This window comes from Gracilinanus agilis, chromosome 1 (assembly GCF_016433145.1).
Source record: "Gracilinanus agilis isolate LMUSP501 chromosome 1, AgileGrace, whole genome shotgun sequence".
Taxonomy (NCBI): Eukaryota; Metazoa; Chordata; class Mammalia; order Didelphimorphia; family Didelphidae; genus Gracilinanus; species Gracilinanus agilis.
The window spans coordinates 482,910,448-482,927,170 of NC_058130.1; the positions used below are offsets into that span (position 1 = coordinate 482,910,448).

At 36.7% G+C, this 16,723-nt stretch overlaps 1 protein-coding gene and 1 non-coding gene across 3 annotated transcripts in view; both read right to left on the reverse strand.

Annotated features, from left to right (window-relative positions):
• Nucleotides 1-332: 332 nt before the first annotated feature.
• On the reverse strand, nucleotides 333-438 carry LOC123232729. Its single transcript, XR_006505250.1, has one exon. It is a non-coding gene; the product is annotated as a U6 spliceosomal RNA (small nuclear RNA).
• Nucleotides 439-6,671: 6,233 nt separating this feature from the next.
• Nucleotides 6,672-16,723, reverse strand: part of CHMP4C (charged multivesicular body protein 4C) — a 39,086-nt gene continuing 29,034 nt past the window's right edge. The window contains exons 2-5 of one of the 2 annotated variants that reach the window (XM_044657925.1): nucleotides 14,008-14,185; nucleotides 11,966-12,080; nucleotides 7,270-7,385; nucleotides 6,672-7,030 (exon numbers count right to left, since the gene is read on the reverse strand). In XM_044657925.1, coding sequence (XP_044513860.1) covers nucleotides 6,979-7,030; nucleotides 7,270-7,385; nucleotides 11,966-12,080; nucleotides 14,008-14,185 — 461 coding nt within the window. In that variant the 3' untranslated portion in view covers nucleotides 6,672-6,978. Of the gene's footprint in view, nucleotides 7,041-7,231; nucleotides 7,386-11,965; nucleotides 12,081-14,007; nucleotides 14,186-16,723 lie in introns of both variants that reach the window. The other variant, XM_044657924.1, reaches the window with a different exon arrangement.

Sequence of the window (16,723 nt, forward strand, 5' to 3'; positions counted from 1 at the left end):
ATACTGCCTTAGAACCAATACTTAGTATCGACTCTAAGACAGACAATAAGGGTTTAAAAAAAAGTATAGCCAGAACTAAAGTATAACAGCCTCCCAAACTGGAAGCTGTGTCTTCATTCCATTAAATCTGGGCAAAAAAAAATTGTAATCAGCAAACATTTAATTTGCAGGTGGTATTAATAACTTAACTATATAAGGGCTTACATTTTAGAAGCATACCAAATGTTGAATTAACATATAGTTAAATCATATTTGCCATAGGGGTTTATTCTTTTCTTTCTTTCTTTCTTTTTTCTTTCTTTCTTTCTTTCTCTCTCTCCTTCTTTCTTTCTTTTTTAATGGAATGATTCACGAATTTGCATGTCATCCTTGCACAGTGGCCATGCTAATTTTCTCTGAATCATTCCAATCTTAGTAGTATATGTACTGCCAAAGCAAGAGGATTTATTCTTTTTTCAGTTGCAAAAAGGATAGATTTTTCTTCCTGAAGATCTATTCTTCTTGTGAATAATATATAACAGTGATAATAATAACAATAATAACAGCTAACATTTATATAGTGCTTACCTTGTGCTAGGCACTTTTATAAATATTATCTCACTTGAACCTCAAAGCAACTCTAGGAGGTAGGTGCAATTATTGTTCCCATTCTAAAGATAAGGGAACTGAGAAAGCAGTTAAATGGCTTGCCCAAGGTCATACAACTAGCAAGTGTCAGTGTAAATTTGAATCCAGGTCTTCCTGACTCCTTGTCCAGAGTTCTATCCACTATAACACCTAGCTGTTTCATATATATAATTTCAATATATATTTATATACATTTACATATATATGTATGTATATATTTGTGTGCATGTATTGTGTATGTATGTAGATTTGAATATGCATACACAAATAGCAGAAAGATTAATTGTTGATTTCAGAGGAGAATAGAATTTGAGCAACAGATAGGAAAATGGCCCTCAAGATCCACAGTCATTCCAAAAAAAAACGTTATTCAGTGCTCCAGTTTACTGTGAAACTGTGAATACCTTTGGCTTCTGTTTTATGCCTCATCTGCTATTTAAGATCAGAAGGGTGCCAAATAAGATTCTCTCTGTGGTTAAGTCTTTGAAGGAATCTTAAATTATTTTGATGTATGGATAGGAGTCACCATGTGGCAATACTGCATTTTCTCTATCAAATAAAATACGTTCCAGGTTAATCAATAAAAAATGAGTAGAGTGGGATCATGTATTCTCTGCATCAATGGTATCTACCTACTGTTTTCTGGGCCTAGTTTCATTCATGAATCCTTATAGTCATGGGGGGATGTGATTTTTTTTAATGACAGTAAAGTTTTTTTTATTTCATGAGAAATAATAATAATAACTAGTATTTATACAAAATTTTAAGTTTTGCAAAATGCTTTACAAACATTTCATTTTACCTCCAGAGCATCTATGGGAGGCAGGTATTATTAACCCAGTTTTATAGATGAGGAAATAGATAGAGAGTATCTTGTGATGGAGGAAACCTAGGTTACAAATATACAGGTAATGCATGCAGAACAAATGACTGAGGCTCAATGAGGTTCAAGTCCTGTGGATGGGAAGTAGCCTATCCTGCTGGATGGAATATTTACACTGGTAATATTACAGAAGAGGAAGGAAGGGAGGAAGGAAGGAAGGAAGGAAGGAAGGAAGGAAGGAAGGAAGGAAGGAAGGAAGGAAGGAAGGAAAAGGAAGGAAGACATAAGAAAAGAAGAAAGAAAAGAAAAGAAAGGAAAACTGTGCCCAAGCCAGAGTCAAAATATAGACAAGTGAGAATGAATTTGGAGACACCATTTTCTTAAGTATTGCTGTATAGAACAAAGTTGCTCTTTGAGCTAAATAAAGGGAGGAAGGGTGGTGTCAGGAGAGGAAATACTGACACTTCATCAGACACTGAATCAATTTCTTCCCCAGGGCTATGATGTACTAGAATGATGGAAGCCTGATTAGACACAGCTTTCTATGGGCTATTTTTTAAATGGCAGCCTTCTTGCAAGGACGGCTAACTCTAACACATTCATCCAATTTGTTTTAATGGAGCACATACCCTTGTCCAGTCTAAAACATTTGCCACTTTAATTTCCTATAATTAAGAGCCAAACTGTCTGAGCTCCAGCTCTTATCAGGATTACAGAACTTGTGTTTGAATGTCACCCTGACTGTCACTGGCAAGCATTTCACATTGCAAAGCACCTATTCTAAAACAAACTGACCGACAAACCACAGACTTCTTTTGTCTAGCATCATCTAGGAAGGAGCTTTTCCGCCTATGAGATGTAACTCTAAGGTAATTACATTCATATTGTTTTCTTTGAAACAAACATATTGGGATCTAGAACTAAAAATGAGCTTTTTTTTTCTCCTTCAAAGTAAATACATTTATTCCAATGATGCTTTTGCACAAAGGATTTTTAAAATTCTTTGTGAAGGCTATCATGCTGACTCTCAGGGAAATAGGATCCTAGATTTAGAGCTATAAGAGACCTTAAAGGTCATCAAGTCCAAACCCCTCATTTTACAAATGAGGAAACTGAGGCTTAGAAGTTAAGTGACTTGCCCAGCCATACAGTCGGTACTTTGCTGGATTGGCTCAGTGGACCAGTTTCTCTTTAGGACCAGCCTAGGAACTTTGCCTTTATTTCCAGGACTTTCACCTTTCATTAATTTCAAAACTTCCTTTACACTAAACTTTACTCAAGACTTCAAGCCTCTTAACATTAAGGGTCTTCAAGACCTCTGAGCCTTTGGGGCTCAGAGATCACACCTTCTCTGTTCCTAATTTCCTTCCCCATGAGCATGCCACTGTTGCTGTTCTCAAAACTGGATGACCAGTACTTTCTGCTCTCTTTTTTCCTACCTATCATCTTCTACACTTTATTCAGACCACAAGAATTTTTTTTGTCAGTCAATCAATAAATATGTATTAAGCACCAGCAATGTGCTCAGCACTGGGGATACAAATATGAAAAAGGCAAAACAGTTCCTGCCTGAAAGAAACCTGCAGTCTAATGAGGAAAGGGAAGACAGCACACGAAGGAGAAGGTTGAACCATCTCTATGACCCTAGGGAACTTTCTAGAATTGGGGAGAGGGACAAATGTGTTTTAATGAGGGCAGACAGCACAGATTTAGATGTGAGTGTAAGAAAATCTGAAAAATTTTCAGAGCTGCTCCCAGTCAATGCTCAAGGACTTTAGCTCTTTAGGAAAGATTAAACAATCCCCTTATTGGCCACTGAGCTGACTCAATGGATCTTCTCCCCCAGCCTCTTTCTAGTTTTTTATTGAAGCTTCCACATACCAGTGCCTGCTTCAGCAGCACATCTACTAAAAAAAAGTCTCCAGAGCAGAGTGTTTTGTTGTAATACATAAAGAAAAAGTTTCACTACACAGTGCCTAGTCAACAGATTTTTTTTTACTTGCAGTGCAAAGGAGCTGCTCCCAGAGATGATGTCTCTAAGTACAAACTCCACTTGATTTTCCTAGAAGACTTTAATGCAGAAAAGCAACAAAATCAAAAGTTATTCTCACTGTATTCTGATTGGCTACACTAACAAGGTATGAAAATATATAAAAACAAATTCGCAGTTCAGAAACATCTATTTTAAAAGAAATAGGTGATATACAGTACTCACAATGTGAACAGAATGCTCGATTATACATAGTATAGGGCGGTGATGGCAAACCTGTGACACACGTGTCAGCACTGACACGTGTAGCCATTTTCGAGAATACATACAGAGAAGGATGGGGCCGCATGCGGAGGATGAAACATTGGCTGTAGTGTAGTGTAGACACTGTGTGCACTATAGATGACAATTCTACCTATATCAATTTACCTATTTTGGTTTTATTAAATAGTTATATATTACAATTATACATTTTTGTTATTTAAACTATAAATATGAAATTATGTTTTTTTTTTCTAGAAGTGACATATCGCCTGAGTTATGCTCAGTTTTTTGGCTAATTTTGACACACCAAGCTCCAAAGGTTGTCCATCACTGGTATAGGGAATTGACTATAAAGGAAAACATTTGTTCTGTAACCAGGGTACATTTGCATAAGACTCTCCTCATTGGTGGAGACAATACTCCCTCCATGCTACATCAGGGCAGGACAGAGACGGTAAGAACTTGGCTTCAAAGAGAGGTCTTTTTGCTTCCAGCTTTAAGAGAGAACTTACTTGGTTCCAGGTTCTCTTCAGAGAGAATCCCCAGCTGGGAAAGCAAGGCTTTGAGAGAAAGTCGACATGTAGAGAATCCGGTGCCTCAATATGTCCCTGGTTTCCAGCTTGCCTCCCTAGACACTCTGGGGGATTTCCCATTGGATGAGATGAGGAACTCTCTCAGTCTGAGCTGCTATCCTGCTCCAAAAGGAGACCTCTTTTGCTCTGTGTATTATCTGATATCTTCTAATCCATAGAGAGTCTCTGGTTTCTGTTTGCTATGGCTGTGGATTAATGGGCTTATTCTCTATTAACAACTTGTGAAGGTCTTGGAAGAAATGGCATTTGGAGAAAAAGGAGAGGGAGCCTTCAATGCTTCCCCAGTAAGCAACAGTAACCAAGGGAGTAACGAAACTAAAAATCTTTTCTCCTAGACTAGCGATATTTCACAAAGCAGTTATATATAATTCTAGCCTCCTATCCCCTTTTTAAGGAGCAGCATTATGGCCCCAAATTCCTGCTACCCTCTAGGCAGAAATCAGTCTTCCTTAGAATTATGATGTAAGAGAACCTCTAGAAATATCTCTTCATGCATCCCTTGTAAACCACATTTAGACAACCTATGTGACCATATACATAATGTATCTAAGCAAGACACATGTAAAGTTCATAAAGTATTCATGATATAAGGATGTTTTTTGGTTTGGGGTTCTTAAGACCCTATTATACCATTGTTATTCATTTTTTCTTTCTTATCAAATTCCAGGAGTCTTGTGATTTCTTAAAACCAAGACAGAATTACTTAGATTAAAAGATAAGTAAACTTTCAGTTTCTAGAGATTATGTGTGATGGAAATGAGAATATACAAATTTAGAAACAATATTCCAAGGTAAGATAATTAGGAGTGTAAATAAAAGAAAAACCATTCATGTCCAGACTTGATTGTACTTATCTTCTCACCTATTCTATCCAGTTACCATTTTCTGGGCCTACCTTTGCCCATGTTCCCCTCCAGCCATGGTGGAGTGTGATTTTCTTATGGCCTCAAAATATAGCCTCATCTTCTACCTCAAAATGAATACACCTTTAACATTAGGTTTTCCTGCCTCATTTAGTCATTCCACAAAGCCAGACTCAGTCATTCTCCACCAAAAAGGAATGCCCTTGGTTGCATAGCCTCTAGATGGTATTGCTCAGATAACTAGAAATGTCTTTGCCCTCCACCTCAAAGAAGAGGAGCCAGAGCTATTGATGGCATATCTTTAGTTCTCATTCCCTCAAAAATAGAATGTGCCGTCACTCTGAAAGTGCACAAGGATGAGCCTGTCAGGCTATTAGAATTTCTATCGGTGCCCATGACGGTCTCCGAATAGCCTCACTGATAGCAAACTTTATTCTTCAAGGTAAGATTTTATTATTGTTGAGATTTTCTTCTGTCACCTTCCTGGTTCTGAGCGGCCACTTTTTGGCACCATATATGTACTCACTTGGATCAATGGCCTTTCCTTTATCAGTTTCTAACTACTCAGTGATTGCAAAGTCCTACATTATAGGACTTGTTAGAATTGTGTATCAAATAAGAGTAAGTAAGTGATGAATAAATACCAAAGGGATTCTTCTACATCTAAGTTTATGGGCCTCAAAAGGGCTATTTCATCAACTAGGAAGTCTTTATTTTTAAGTGGTTATATTCCAGTTGATTGAGGATTAAAGATATGCATGCATACATATGCACACATATGTATTTATGTGTGTGTAACAATGGTGTTAAAGAAACATGAGGAATTAGACAAATTCTATCAATTAAATAACTACATCTAGAATGACAGTTAGCATTTAGTATGTAATCTAGAACACTGACAGTTTTTACAAATGAAAAATTAAAAGTCTAATACATTCTTTTCATAAGTCATTTTTTATTTTTATCAGCCTTCCTTTTCATATATTTACAAGAACTATTCTGTAAACCTGAAACAAATTTACAAAAAAGAACCAAATAAGAATGAAAATCACTAACCTGAGTACAAGAACATGAATAGCGCCAAAAAGGACTACAAACATTAATGCAGCTGCCCAAGTACCTAAATCATGTCCATGAGAACCTGGCCCAGTAATATTCGTTATTAATTATCTTGGCCATTGTAAATTTATCTGTTGCCTAATTTCAAACCTAAATGGCATATTAAAAGTCAATGTAAAGAATCTTTTAAGTTTCTAAACTGAAAAACTCAAACATCACTAGGGTTTGTACGGACAATATTGGAATTACATCTAGAATGTACACATTAATGCATTTAATGATTAGCATGCTTCAAGCCTCTTTAGCAGATACTTCAAATACACACATATGTGTGTGTTGACAGTTGCACACATATATGCCCATGTACATACAAAAACAGAACAGTCGAAAATACAATAATTTACCTGGTAGCCCTTACCACATTATTATTTTTTTTTAGCCCTTACCTTCTGTCTTAGAATCAATACTAAGAATCAATTATAAGGCAGAAGAGTTAAGTGACTCACCCAGGGTCACACAGCTCAGAAGCTTAGCATATTTCTCTTAAGTCACTTGCAAACTGTGAAATGACATAACTTTTCCATTCCTAAACTGAAGTGTGTGCTGCATGTCAGAGATTCAAGAATAGAATTCTAATTAAGTATGGCCTAAAACAATGAAAGGCAAGCTTCAGTAAGATTTTCACATTAATGAACTTCAGTCAAAACACTTTACAAGTGTCCCATTGTTTTAGGTCTATAACAATTGTAATTTGGCCTTTTAAGAAGCCCAAGCTGCCAGCTGTTTTATGTCATCTTCATCTTCTTTCCTCCTGGAAGATGCTGTAGAAAAAAATATATAAATCAGTGATTGGTGAGCTGATTAAAAATCCCATATGTTCCATAAAAGTTTATTAGTCATTTAGGTAATCTCCAAGTCCTTTAGAACAGGATGTTTAATATGGAAAGGAGAGGGGGAAATTGGGATTTCTTGGAAAACCAATGAATTCCCAAGAGCTCAGCTGGAAGCTTACCTGCTCGGGATGGCCGTGAAGAAGATGGTAAACTTGGCTGCCTACCAGGATGGGCTGGCAGTGAGGTAGAGGGCACATTTGGAAGTCGGATATTTGTCATGTTCTTATTTAATTCTTCCTGCTCCAATTCTTCGAGTTCTGCCATCAACTCATCCTGAGCACAAGTGAAACAAAGAATGTGGCAGATTTAATGTCTCAAGAAGTAGGTTGGCTCCTACACAATAACAGGAACATCTGCTTTCTAAATTGATATGTGAAAATTCAATAAGATGGAATTTGTATTTTAAAACTAAACTCTTCTTACAACACTGAGCAATAATTAAAAATGAATATTTTGGGGTTTTGCAAATTTGATGCGGTTAATCTTATGATACTTCAGTAAACAGCCATTCAAATCATTCATGCTAGGGGAACACATAACCTCACTGGTTTCTGGAGAGTTTGCACCTGTCAGTTAATTCGTTCAACGGACCGTTTCTATCCTCCTGTTTAGAAACAATTCCAACAAGAGTAGTCTTGGAGGCCTGCTGTGGTGGAGGAGAAAAGTCAATCAAGTCCCTAAGGATTTATCAAGTGCCTACGATGTGCCAGGAGCTGTGCTAAGTACTAGGGATACAAAGGAAGGGAAAAAAGACAGTTTTCTGCTCTCAAGGAGCAAGCACACAACTTAAAATCATACAACTTAGGTTCAAATTCAGTCTCTCATATAGGAACACAATCAGGTTACCTCCTCTCTAAGCCTCAGTTTCTTCACCTGAAAATGGAGCTAAGGATGCCTTTCCTGCCCATCTCTGAAGGTTGCTGAAGGATTAAAGGAGATAATGTCTGAGTTCTATAAATGTTAGTTGTTATTGTCTGAAATTAATAATAGCTCTATCTGTATCACACTTCTTATTTTCCTCCTCCTTTTCTTCTTGTTTTTCTTCTCCTCCTCCTTCCTCTTCTTCCTCCTCTTCCTTGTCTTCTTCTTCCTCTTCCTTTTTCTCCTTCTATTCTTCCTCCTCCTTCTCCTTCCCATTTTCTTCTTCTTTCAGAGTTTATTTCTTCTAGTACTGGTTAGCATGATCAAAAGTTGTACCAAGACACTCTGGAGAAGCTAAGTGGTGCAATGGATAGAATACTGGTTCTGGAGTCAGGAGGATTCATCTGCCTGAGATCAAGTCTGACCTCAGACACTTCCTAGCTATATGACCCTAGGCAAGTCACTTCACTCCAACCATTTAGCCTTTATTGCTCTTCTGCCTTGGGATCAATACTTTGTATTGACTTGAAGACAAAAGATAAGGGTTTTAAAAAATAAAGTAAAATAAAATAAAATAGTAGCTACAGTTGAAAAATTCTCTCCCTTCACATCTCTACTTCCTGGCTTTTCTTGCTTCCATCAAGTCTCAGCTAAAGTCTTGCCTTCAGCAAGCAGCATTTCCCAGTCTTCCTTAATCTTAGTGCCTTCTCTCTGAGGTTACCTTCAATTTATCCTGGTCTTCTGGAACATAGATATAGATACAGATATGCATATATGCACAAATAAATAAAAAATTAGAATATATGTATATAAATAAATACATATATGCTATATAAATAAGATGAATACACATGTATGTGTATATAGACAGATATTAAACATATACCTGTGCATGTATCTTACTTGTACATAGTTGTTTATATATTGTATCACCCATTAGATTGTGAGTTCTTTGAGAGAAGAGTTTTTTTTTTCCTTTCTTTGAATTCCCAGCACTTAACAAGTGCTTAAAGCAGAATAGGCACTTAAGTGCTTCTTCACTTGACTTGACCAACCTGCTGCCAATTTGGCAATAAGCTTCTCAATGAAAGAATCACAGATTTATAAATCTGAATCATCAAAAGGAACTTCCTAGGCCATCTAATCCATCCATACCCATCCAGCCTCTATCTAAAGAACTCCAAGGAAGAGAAACTCCACATTTCTTAAAGGAATTAATTCTACTTTTAAACCTTTGGAATTGCTAGGAAGTTTCTCCTAGGAAATTTTCTCCTCTGGAGAAAAATGGAATAAGCCCAATCCTTCTTCCACATGAGGGTCCTTTAATTTTTTTTAATTTTATTTTTACATGGTAAAATGATTCTTGTTATCTCCTTCCTCTCTTCCCTCCTCCCTCCCATAGCTGACAAGCAACTCCACTGGGTTATATATATGTTATCACTCAAATCCTATTTCCATTTTATTCTTTTTGTAAGAGTAATCTTTTAAAACAAAACCCGAAATTCTATACCCATATAAACAACAGATAATTTATATGTTTTCTTCTGGATTTCTACTCCCACAGTTCTTTCTGCAGCTGTGGATATTCTTTCTCACAAGTCCCGCAGAATTGTCCTGGATCATTGCATTGCTTTTAGTAGCCAAGTCAATTACATTTGATCACCCCACAATGTTTCAGTTACTGTGTACAATGTTCTCCTGGTTCTGCTCATTTCACCTTGCAACAGTTCAATTTATAATTCCATCAGCAGTGTATTAGTGCCCTACTTTTGCCACATCCCCTCCAACATTTATTATTTTGCTTTACCGTCACATTAGCTAATTGTTAGGTGTGAAAGGTGGTACCTCAGAGTTATTTTGATTTGCATTTCTCTAATCAAGAGGGATTTAGAACATTTTTTCATATGATTATTGATAGTTTTTATTTCTTCATTTGAAAACTGCCTATTCATATCCCTTGAACATTTGTAAATTGAGGAATGATTTGATTTCTTATAAATGTGACTTAATTCTTTTCCATTAATGTTTTTAAGACAATTTTCTTGTCCTCCTGGATCTTTTTTTCCCCAATAATAAATATGCCTGGTTCTTTCAAATGGGAATTTGTAAGATAAAACTATTAGGAATAAATAAAGCAACAAGAGAACATATCATGGTCCCAAGTTGTACACGTCCCCATAGTTGGGAATGATGCTTGATTATTTATCATAGAAAATAAAAGAAATTACTATCACACTATTAATGAATGTTACTATTGAAATCTCTTCTGGTATCTTATCATGTCACAGTGACAATGGGCTCTAAAAACTATGCTAGAAAAACCCAAGATGTGGACCTAGTGATGGATATCTATATTTGTTGTCTGAAGACCAACCAAGACAGATGAAGAAGGTCGGACCTGAGATGACAAATATAGGGGTTGTGTGGAGGTTCATCAACTTACAAAGCTTGTCTCCTAAAATGTAGAGGATGTACTATATGTGTGTGTATTTATTTATATACATATAAATATATTTTATATATAATGTACATATATATCAGTGGAAGGAAGGAATAACCAGATTAATAAAATCACAGATCTCTGAACTATTAAAAATAAGAATTAAGACACACAATAGAAAAAAAATCCATAGTATCTATTAGTCTAGTGCTTTGCAAACCAACTATTAGATTACAGAATTTTTGAGTTAAAAGAAAAAACTGAAATCATGTAGTTCAACATTTCATTTTATAGATAAGGAATCAGAGACCCAGAGAGGTTAAGTCATTTGTTTGCAGTCACATAGCTAACTAGTAGCAGAACTGAAACTTGAACCCAGACATCCTGGCTCCCATTTCATTTTTCTCTACATCCAGCCACGATGACAGCGATGACAACAATAAGATGCACATTAGTCTACATAATCTATAAAAATCAATAATGTCCAAGTCTTACTCTCTAAGATTCAAAGGATATTATTTCTTGGAAATTGGATTGTACTTTTTGAATCTGACATATTATTCTCACTAATAATCATCTGAATATCATGTGGTTACAGAAGGCAAGCTGATTTTTTATGGTGGTTACACAATCAGGTTTTTTTTTAAATCTTGCACATATACTGTGATATACATGTGTACTTGGAACAGAATAACTGAAATTTCACACAGTATATATACTAGCACTTATAATTCTAGTCTACATTATTGGACTGATTAGTTTTAATGGGACATGTTTGTTAGTAATGCCATTCCACATTTATTTTGTTTCATAGTCTAAGAAATAAACACAGTCAGCTTAACCCTCTAATTTGCTATGCTCTTTAGCTCTTAAGTCTCTTCCTTGCAGAGTGACACAGTCTGCATTATGTTTTGCCCAGATGTGAAAGTACTCTTTTCCTCTTAATGGAGCTATTTAGGTTTCAATCACTAAAAGTCCTTAACTTATTTACATAATCACATCCTGATTTGTCCTTATTTTAAGAGCCAAAAGCTTAATTGGAAGGCTGTTTGCCAAAATGTATTTTTCTTTCCTTTAAGTAAAGGACTCCCTGGATTGTTTTCCTCTAACTTGAAAAAATAAATCTATAACAAATATGTTGATCGAAAGTAGTATGGACAAAGATTTCACCTCAGCATCACTAAAAGCTGGGTTCAGCGTTAACCTCTGACATATACTGACTGTGTAAGCAAACCATGTCACTTAATGTCACTGGCCATGGGCAAGCAAGTCACTTAATCTCATAGTGCACTGGGAAACTCTCAAAGATTATAACTTGCAAAGTAAAAATTCATCTGCATTGGTAAAAGGAGTTTGCTCACTGGGAATGCTTTATGTCAATGAAATTCCAGATCTAGTCCAAAAAAGAAAAAAATGTATAATGAATTGATAAATACTTTACATAAATCATTTGCAAACTCTGCATGATGAGAAAGTTTCAGATGATGGAACTTCTGAAGGCAATGACATTTACAATAGAGAGCCCTAATTTCCATTTTGTTGTGTTACTAACCTCATCAAAGTCATCACCAAATCCAACTCGCTGAGAAAATGCTTCTGAGATTTCCTGGGCGATATCTTGCTGTTCTGTGATCTCTTGCATCAGATCATCTATTTTGTTAATGTCCCTAGGGAAATAATTTTTCATTGAAATATTTTGAGTTTTCAGCTTAAAATTATGAATTTAATCATAACCCCTGAGAAAAACAAACCCATTTACTGTAAAGTCTTTGATTTTTTCACCAATCCCTTGCAATCAGAGAAAAGCTTATAAATCGTTCTGATTTTTAAAAATCAACTTCATAAATATTTGCATTAGAAAAGAAAAACCTTGTCTGCACAGGGATAAATACAGCTCAAATGGCCTTTGCATTTGGGAATAATGTTAGAAAAGGATTTAAGAAGGAAAAAAAGAAGTTTCTTATGATAACAATCAATTTATTTTGTAGTTAACACAAGGCAAAACAGCCTTTCTACAGTTCGGTTGGGAAGACAAAGGTGGGGTATGAGCCATTTATGGCAAGACATCATTTTGGTAACTCTCGATAGAATCCAGCTTTTGGTTGTATGGTTGCTATAGGCTACCAGGTACCATTCCACTTAGGTGACATCCTACGTGGTAATTCTTGGGAGTCACTACCAGAAGTGGACACTAATAGAAGCATATGGGACAATGCAAGAATGTCCTTTTTCTGATGGCTCTGGGACTTTGGCTAACTCCGTAGGTCCCTCAGAAGTCACTAATGCCACGGGCAAGTTAATTCTGGATGCCAAGGAGATCAGCTTTAGATCTGCAGCCCCAAAATCTGATATCCTCTTAGCAATTATAATAGAAGCATTCAAACACCCACAGAGCTGGGATGCAGAGTGGATCAGAACATATAAAAGGCAGTAAGGGCTTTCCGGTCCCTAGGCACTTACGTGACACTTAGCAACCTCAAGCCCAACAATTATCTGAATGCTATGGACACCAAATTAATTCTATATTATCCTTGAGGTGAATCATGCTCTTGGCAAACCTGAGCAGACCTAAGGATTTTTTTTTAAACTGACTAGTTATACATAGAAGGTAAATGATTATTTTCATACAATAGTTCTTAGTAGGCACATCATATAAATATTCTTGCACTGGGACACTACCCTGAATTCCTCATATAACAAATCAATTGCAATAGCCTCAGTTTCTGGGCATGTTATAAAAGTTTGAGAATAACTATGGGAAAGAATACGGGAAGAGGAGACAGGAAGGAGATAATGTCTGGTTCAGGAGATGAATTAAAATAGAGAGGGCAATCTGGGGCAATACTAAGTTTAGATGTCAGGGAAGGAGTGGAAGTTAGTTGTAGTCTGTAATTGCGATATTTAGCTTCTAATTACAGGATCTATTTTAGAACACAGGATGCACCAGTGTCATTAGGGGATTCTGACTTTGATAAATAAGTAGAATGTTCTCTCCATGGTTGTCAAAATGGCAAGTCAAACTGATTGTTAAGGGAGTTATGTGTGGCAGATGCCAGTCTTCCCTTTTCTCTGCCCTTCCCTGACTCTGTGGTACCAGAAATATTTTCTCTCAGGTAGCCTTGCTCTGGACTCTATCTCTAGCCTTCCTCTCCTTCAAAACATGCTCTTTAAAAATTCAGTAAATCACTTAATTACTAGTACAAATTTAAAGGAAGGTGCTACTTCTTTCAACATTTGGATTTTAAAGCTTATCTGTAATTAGGAAATGGGTATCCCCCTCATCCTCACTGGTCAAAGTAATTTCTTTCAACAAAAATGTAAAGGGGAGGCAGAGAGGAGAATATTCCTGTCCTTTGAAATCATATCATACAATAAGAGGCAACTTCTTCATCCACCTGGGCATAATGGGAGCCCTAAAAGTTGTTATTCTCCCCCCCCCATAGAGGATATATTGCTTTGAATTTATTGGAGAATATGCCAACTCTCCTCAGCACAGATAAACCCACTCTGCTTCAAGTCAGCCACTTGTTCCTTCCTAAGAATACTTTCCAGAGAAGAAATTGCTGTCTGGGAAAGAAAACCAAAACCACTCACATATTTTCATGAACTGCTTTCATAGCTTTGGCAGCATAGCCCATGTTCTTTAACACTTCTGTGTTGGTATGGGAATTTTCCAGGGCTTCTCTCTGGAACTCAATGGTGGAAAGTGTGCCATCAATCTGAGTTAACTGTTTCTCAAACCTCTTCTTTCTTTTTAGTGCCTGTAATGCCGCTAGGTAAATAAGAAGTAAAGTTTAGAAAGCCAGAGGTCGATTCATCCATTTGACAACTATTAATTGAGTGCTTACGCAGTGCTTAGCAGGGTGGATTAATCTGAACCACAATGGAAACATTTTAAAATAAAACTTATCTTTTCTACCATATCTCACATTTCAGTGGGATAGGGACTTTGGTTTTATTGGTAGAAGGGATTCTCAGATAAAGAAATTCATTCTACCAATGCGCACAGGACATTTCACGTAAAGAGTTACCTAGAACACTGAGAAGTGACATGCTCACCCAGTATCACATAGCCACCATGTCAAATGCACAATTTGAGTCATGTCTTTCTGCTTCTAAGATTGGCTCTCTATCTGCTATACCTCTCCCAGAATTTCTCCATTCATGGGATGGTAGATCTAGAGTTAGAAAAGACCTAGTCTAACTCAATAACATTACAGATGAGGAAATTGAGACACTGAGAAGTTAAATGACTTGCCCCAGATCATGCACATAGTAAGTGATATTGCTGAGATTCAAAACTGTGTCCTATGACTTCAAATCCAAGATTTTTTGCACTACACCATGATTCCCCCTTCTCCCATGTCCTCATTCATACTATTCTTTTTCTTAAGCCCTTATCTTCCTTCTTAGTATCATTTTAAAGACAGAGGGACAAGGACTAAGTATCCAGTGTTAATTGACTTCACCAAGGTCACAAAAGCTAGGAAACCCCGATCCTCCTCACTCCAAGTCTTGCCCTCTATCCACTGTGCTACCTAGCTGTCCCTCTTCCATACTATTCTTTGGGAAAAAAACTAGCAGATAAAAAAGATGAGGAAGCAGCTCTCCTTTTCCATAAAAGACATAATGGAAAGGGCAATGCAGAGCTCATAGATTTCAATATTTTAAAGATGTGTGGTCCCATCAATGTGGATTCTTCCTCCACTAATAGATATCACAGCCTTCTTTGCCTTGGAAGACCATCTTTCTTGAGTTGGCTATAATCAAAAAATGTTATGCATTCTGATTCTCTGAAATAGGCTAGGCTAGTTAGACAACAGACCTATTCATGGATTTGGAATCTATCACCAGGCCCATGGATAACAGCTTTTGGCCGGGGTAAGGGAGGGTGGGGCAGGAGCTGCCAGAACTTGTATTCTGTGGGCATAGCTTCTGAGAACCCAGGATTACTTCTACGTTATAAAGAAGCATCTTGGGAAAATTTCATGAAAGCTGATTTTATACTGAAACATTCCTTATTGTTGTCATTTCGTATAATAGTTAGAGCTAGTCAAAGGGTCTGATTTGTGGAGGAATATAAATGTGAAAACAACTAGAAACAGAATGCCAAAGATTGCTGTGAACCCTGTAAAGGATCTGAAGATGTTAAAGTGTGAAGTTTCACTGCCAACCCTGTAAGATGATTCCAATGGGGAGTTTTTGATTGACCGCTGGAGAGGAATGAATGAATGAGAATTTTTGTGACAAAAATGGATAGAGTATAGATTATGTGTGCATGCCTCTGTGTGTGTGTGTGTGCACACATGTGCATGTATGCTGGGTGAGAAAAAGAATCATCTCTGTACTATCTCCAATTAAATGATTTTTTTAAAATCCTTACTCAGATACTTCCTAGCTATGTTATCCTGGATAAGTCACTTAACCCCAATTGCCATGCCTAGCCCTTGTTCTTCTGTCTTAGAATTGATACTAAGGCAGGTGAGGGTTTAAAAGAAAACATCCCTTTAGACCTTCTCAGGTCCAAATATATGATTCACAGCCAAGGTCCTGAGAAGAATTTGGAGAAAATGTGGCCAGAACTAGAAATATAATGGTACATGTGTTGGAGAGGGAGGGAACAAAATAAAAAAGAACACAAGATTATTTCCAGATCAGTCAACAAACATTTATTAAATACTTACTTTGTATAAGCTACTAGAGATAAAAAGACAAGTCAAAATATAGATCTGACCTCAAGGAGCTTCTATTCTAAAGAGAGACCATGCAAACAACTATGTACATACAAGATATACACAACGTAAAATGAGAGGTAATTTCATAGGTATGACTGTAGGTGAAGGAGTAGGGAAGAAGGGATAGTCCTCTTGCTGAAGATAGGAAGATTTCAGGTGAGTCTTAAAGGAAGTCAGAGAAAGATATTTTCTATAATTAATCAAGAAATAGGAAGAAAGATGGCTATTGCAATCCATCTAATATTTAATAAGACTTCACAAAAGAATTAGTCTTGTCATTCTATGACGAAACTGAGTTGTTCTGACTCTGAGGTCTGTCCCTATTGACTATACTTTTAGACTTTCTGGAAATGTGTCAAATAGGTCTTTTGCTTTCATCATAGAGTGTCTCTGACACATAATAGCTATGTGATCCTGCCTCTCAAGGGCCCCAGGCAACTAGATGAAAAGTTACTGAACAGTTATCTTTGTTGAGAGGAGTTTCCTCACTAGGGCTTCCCTGAACCAAGGAAATTGATTTTTTTTAAGGAAGGTTATGTGGCTTAACTGGCTATGTCTAAGGCTCAGAACATGGA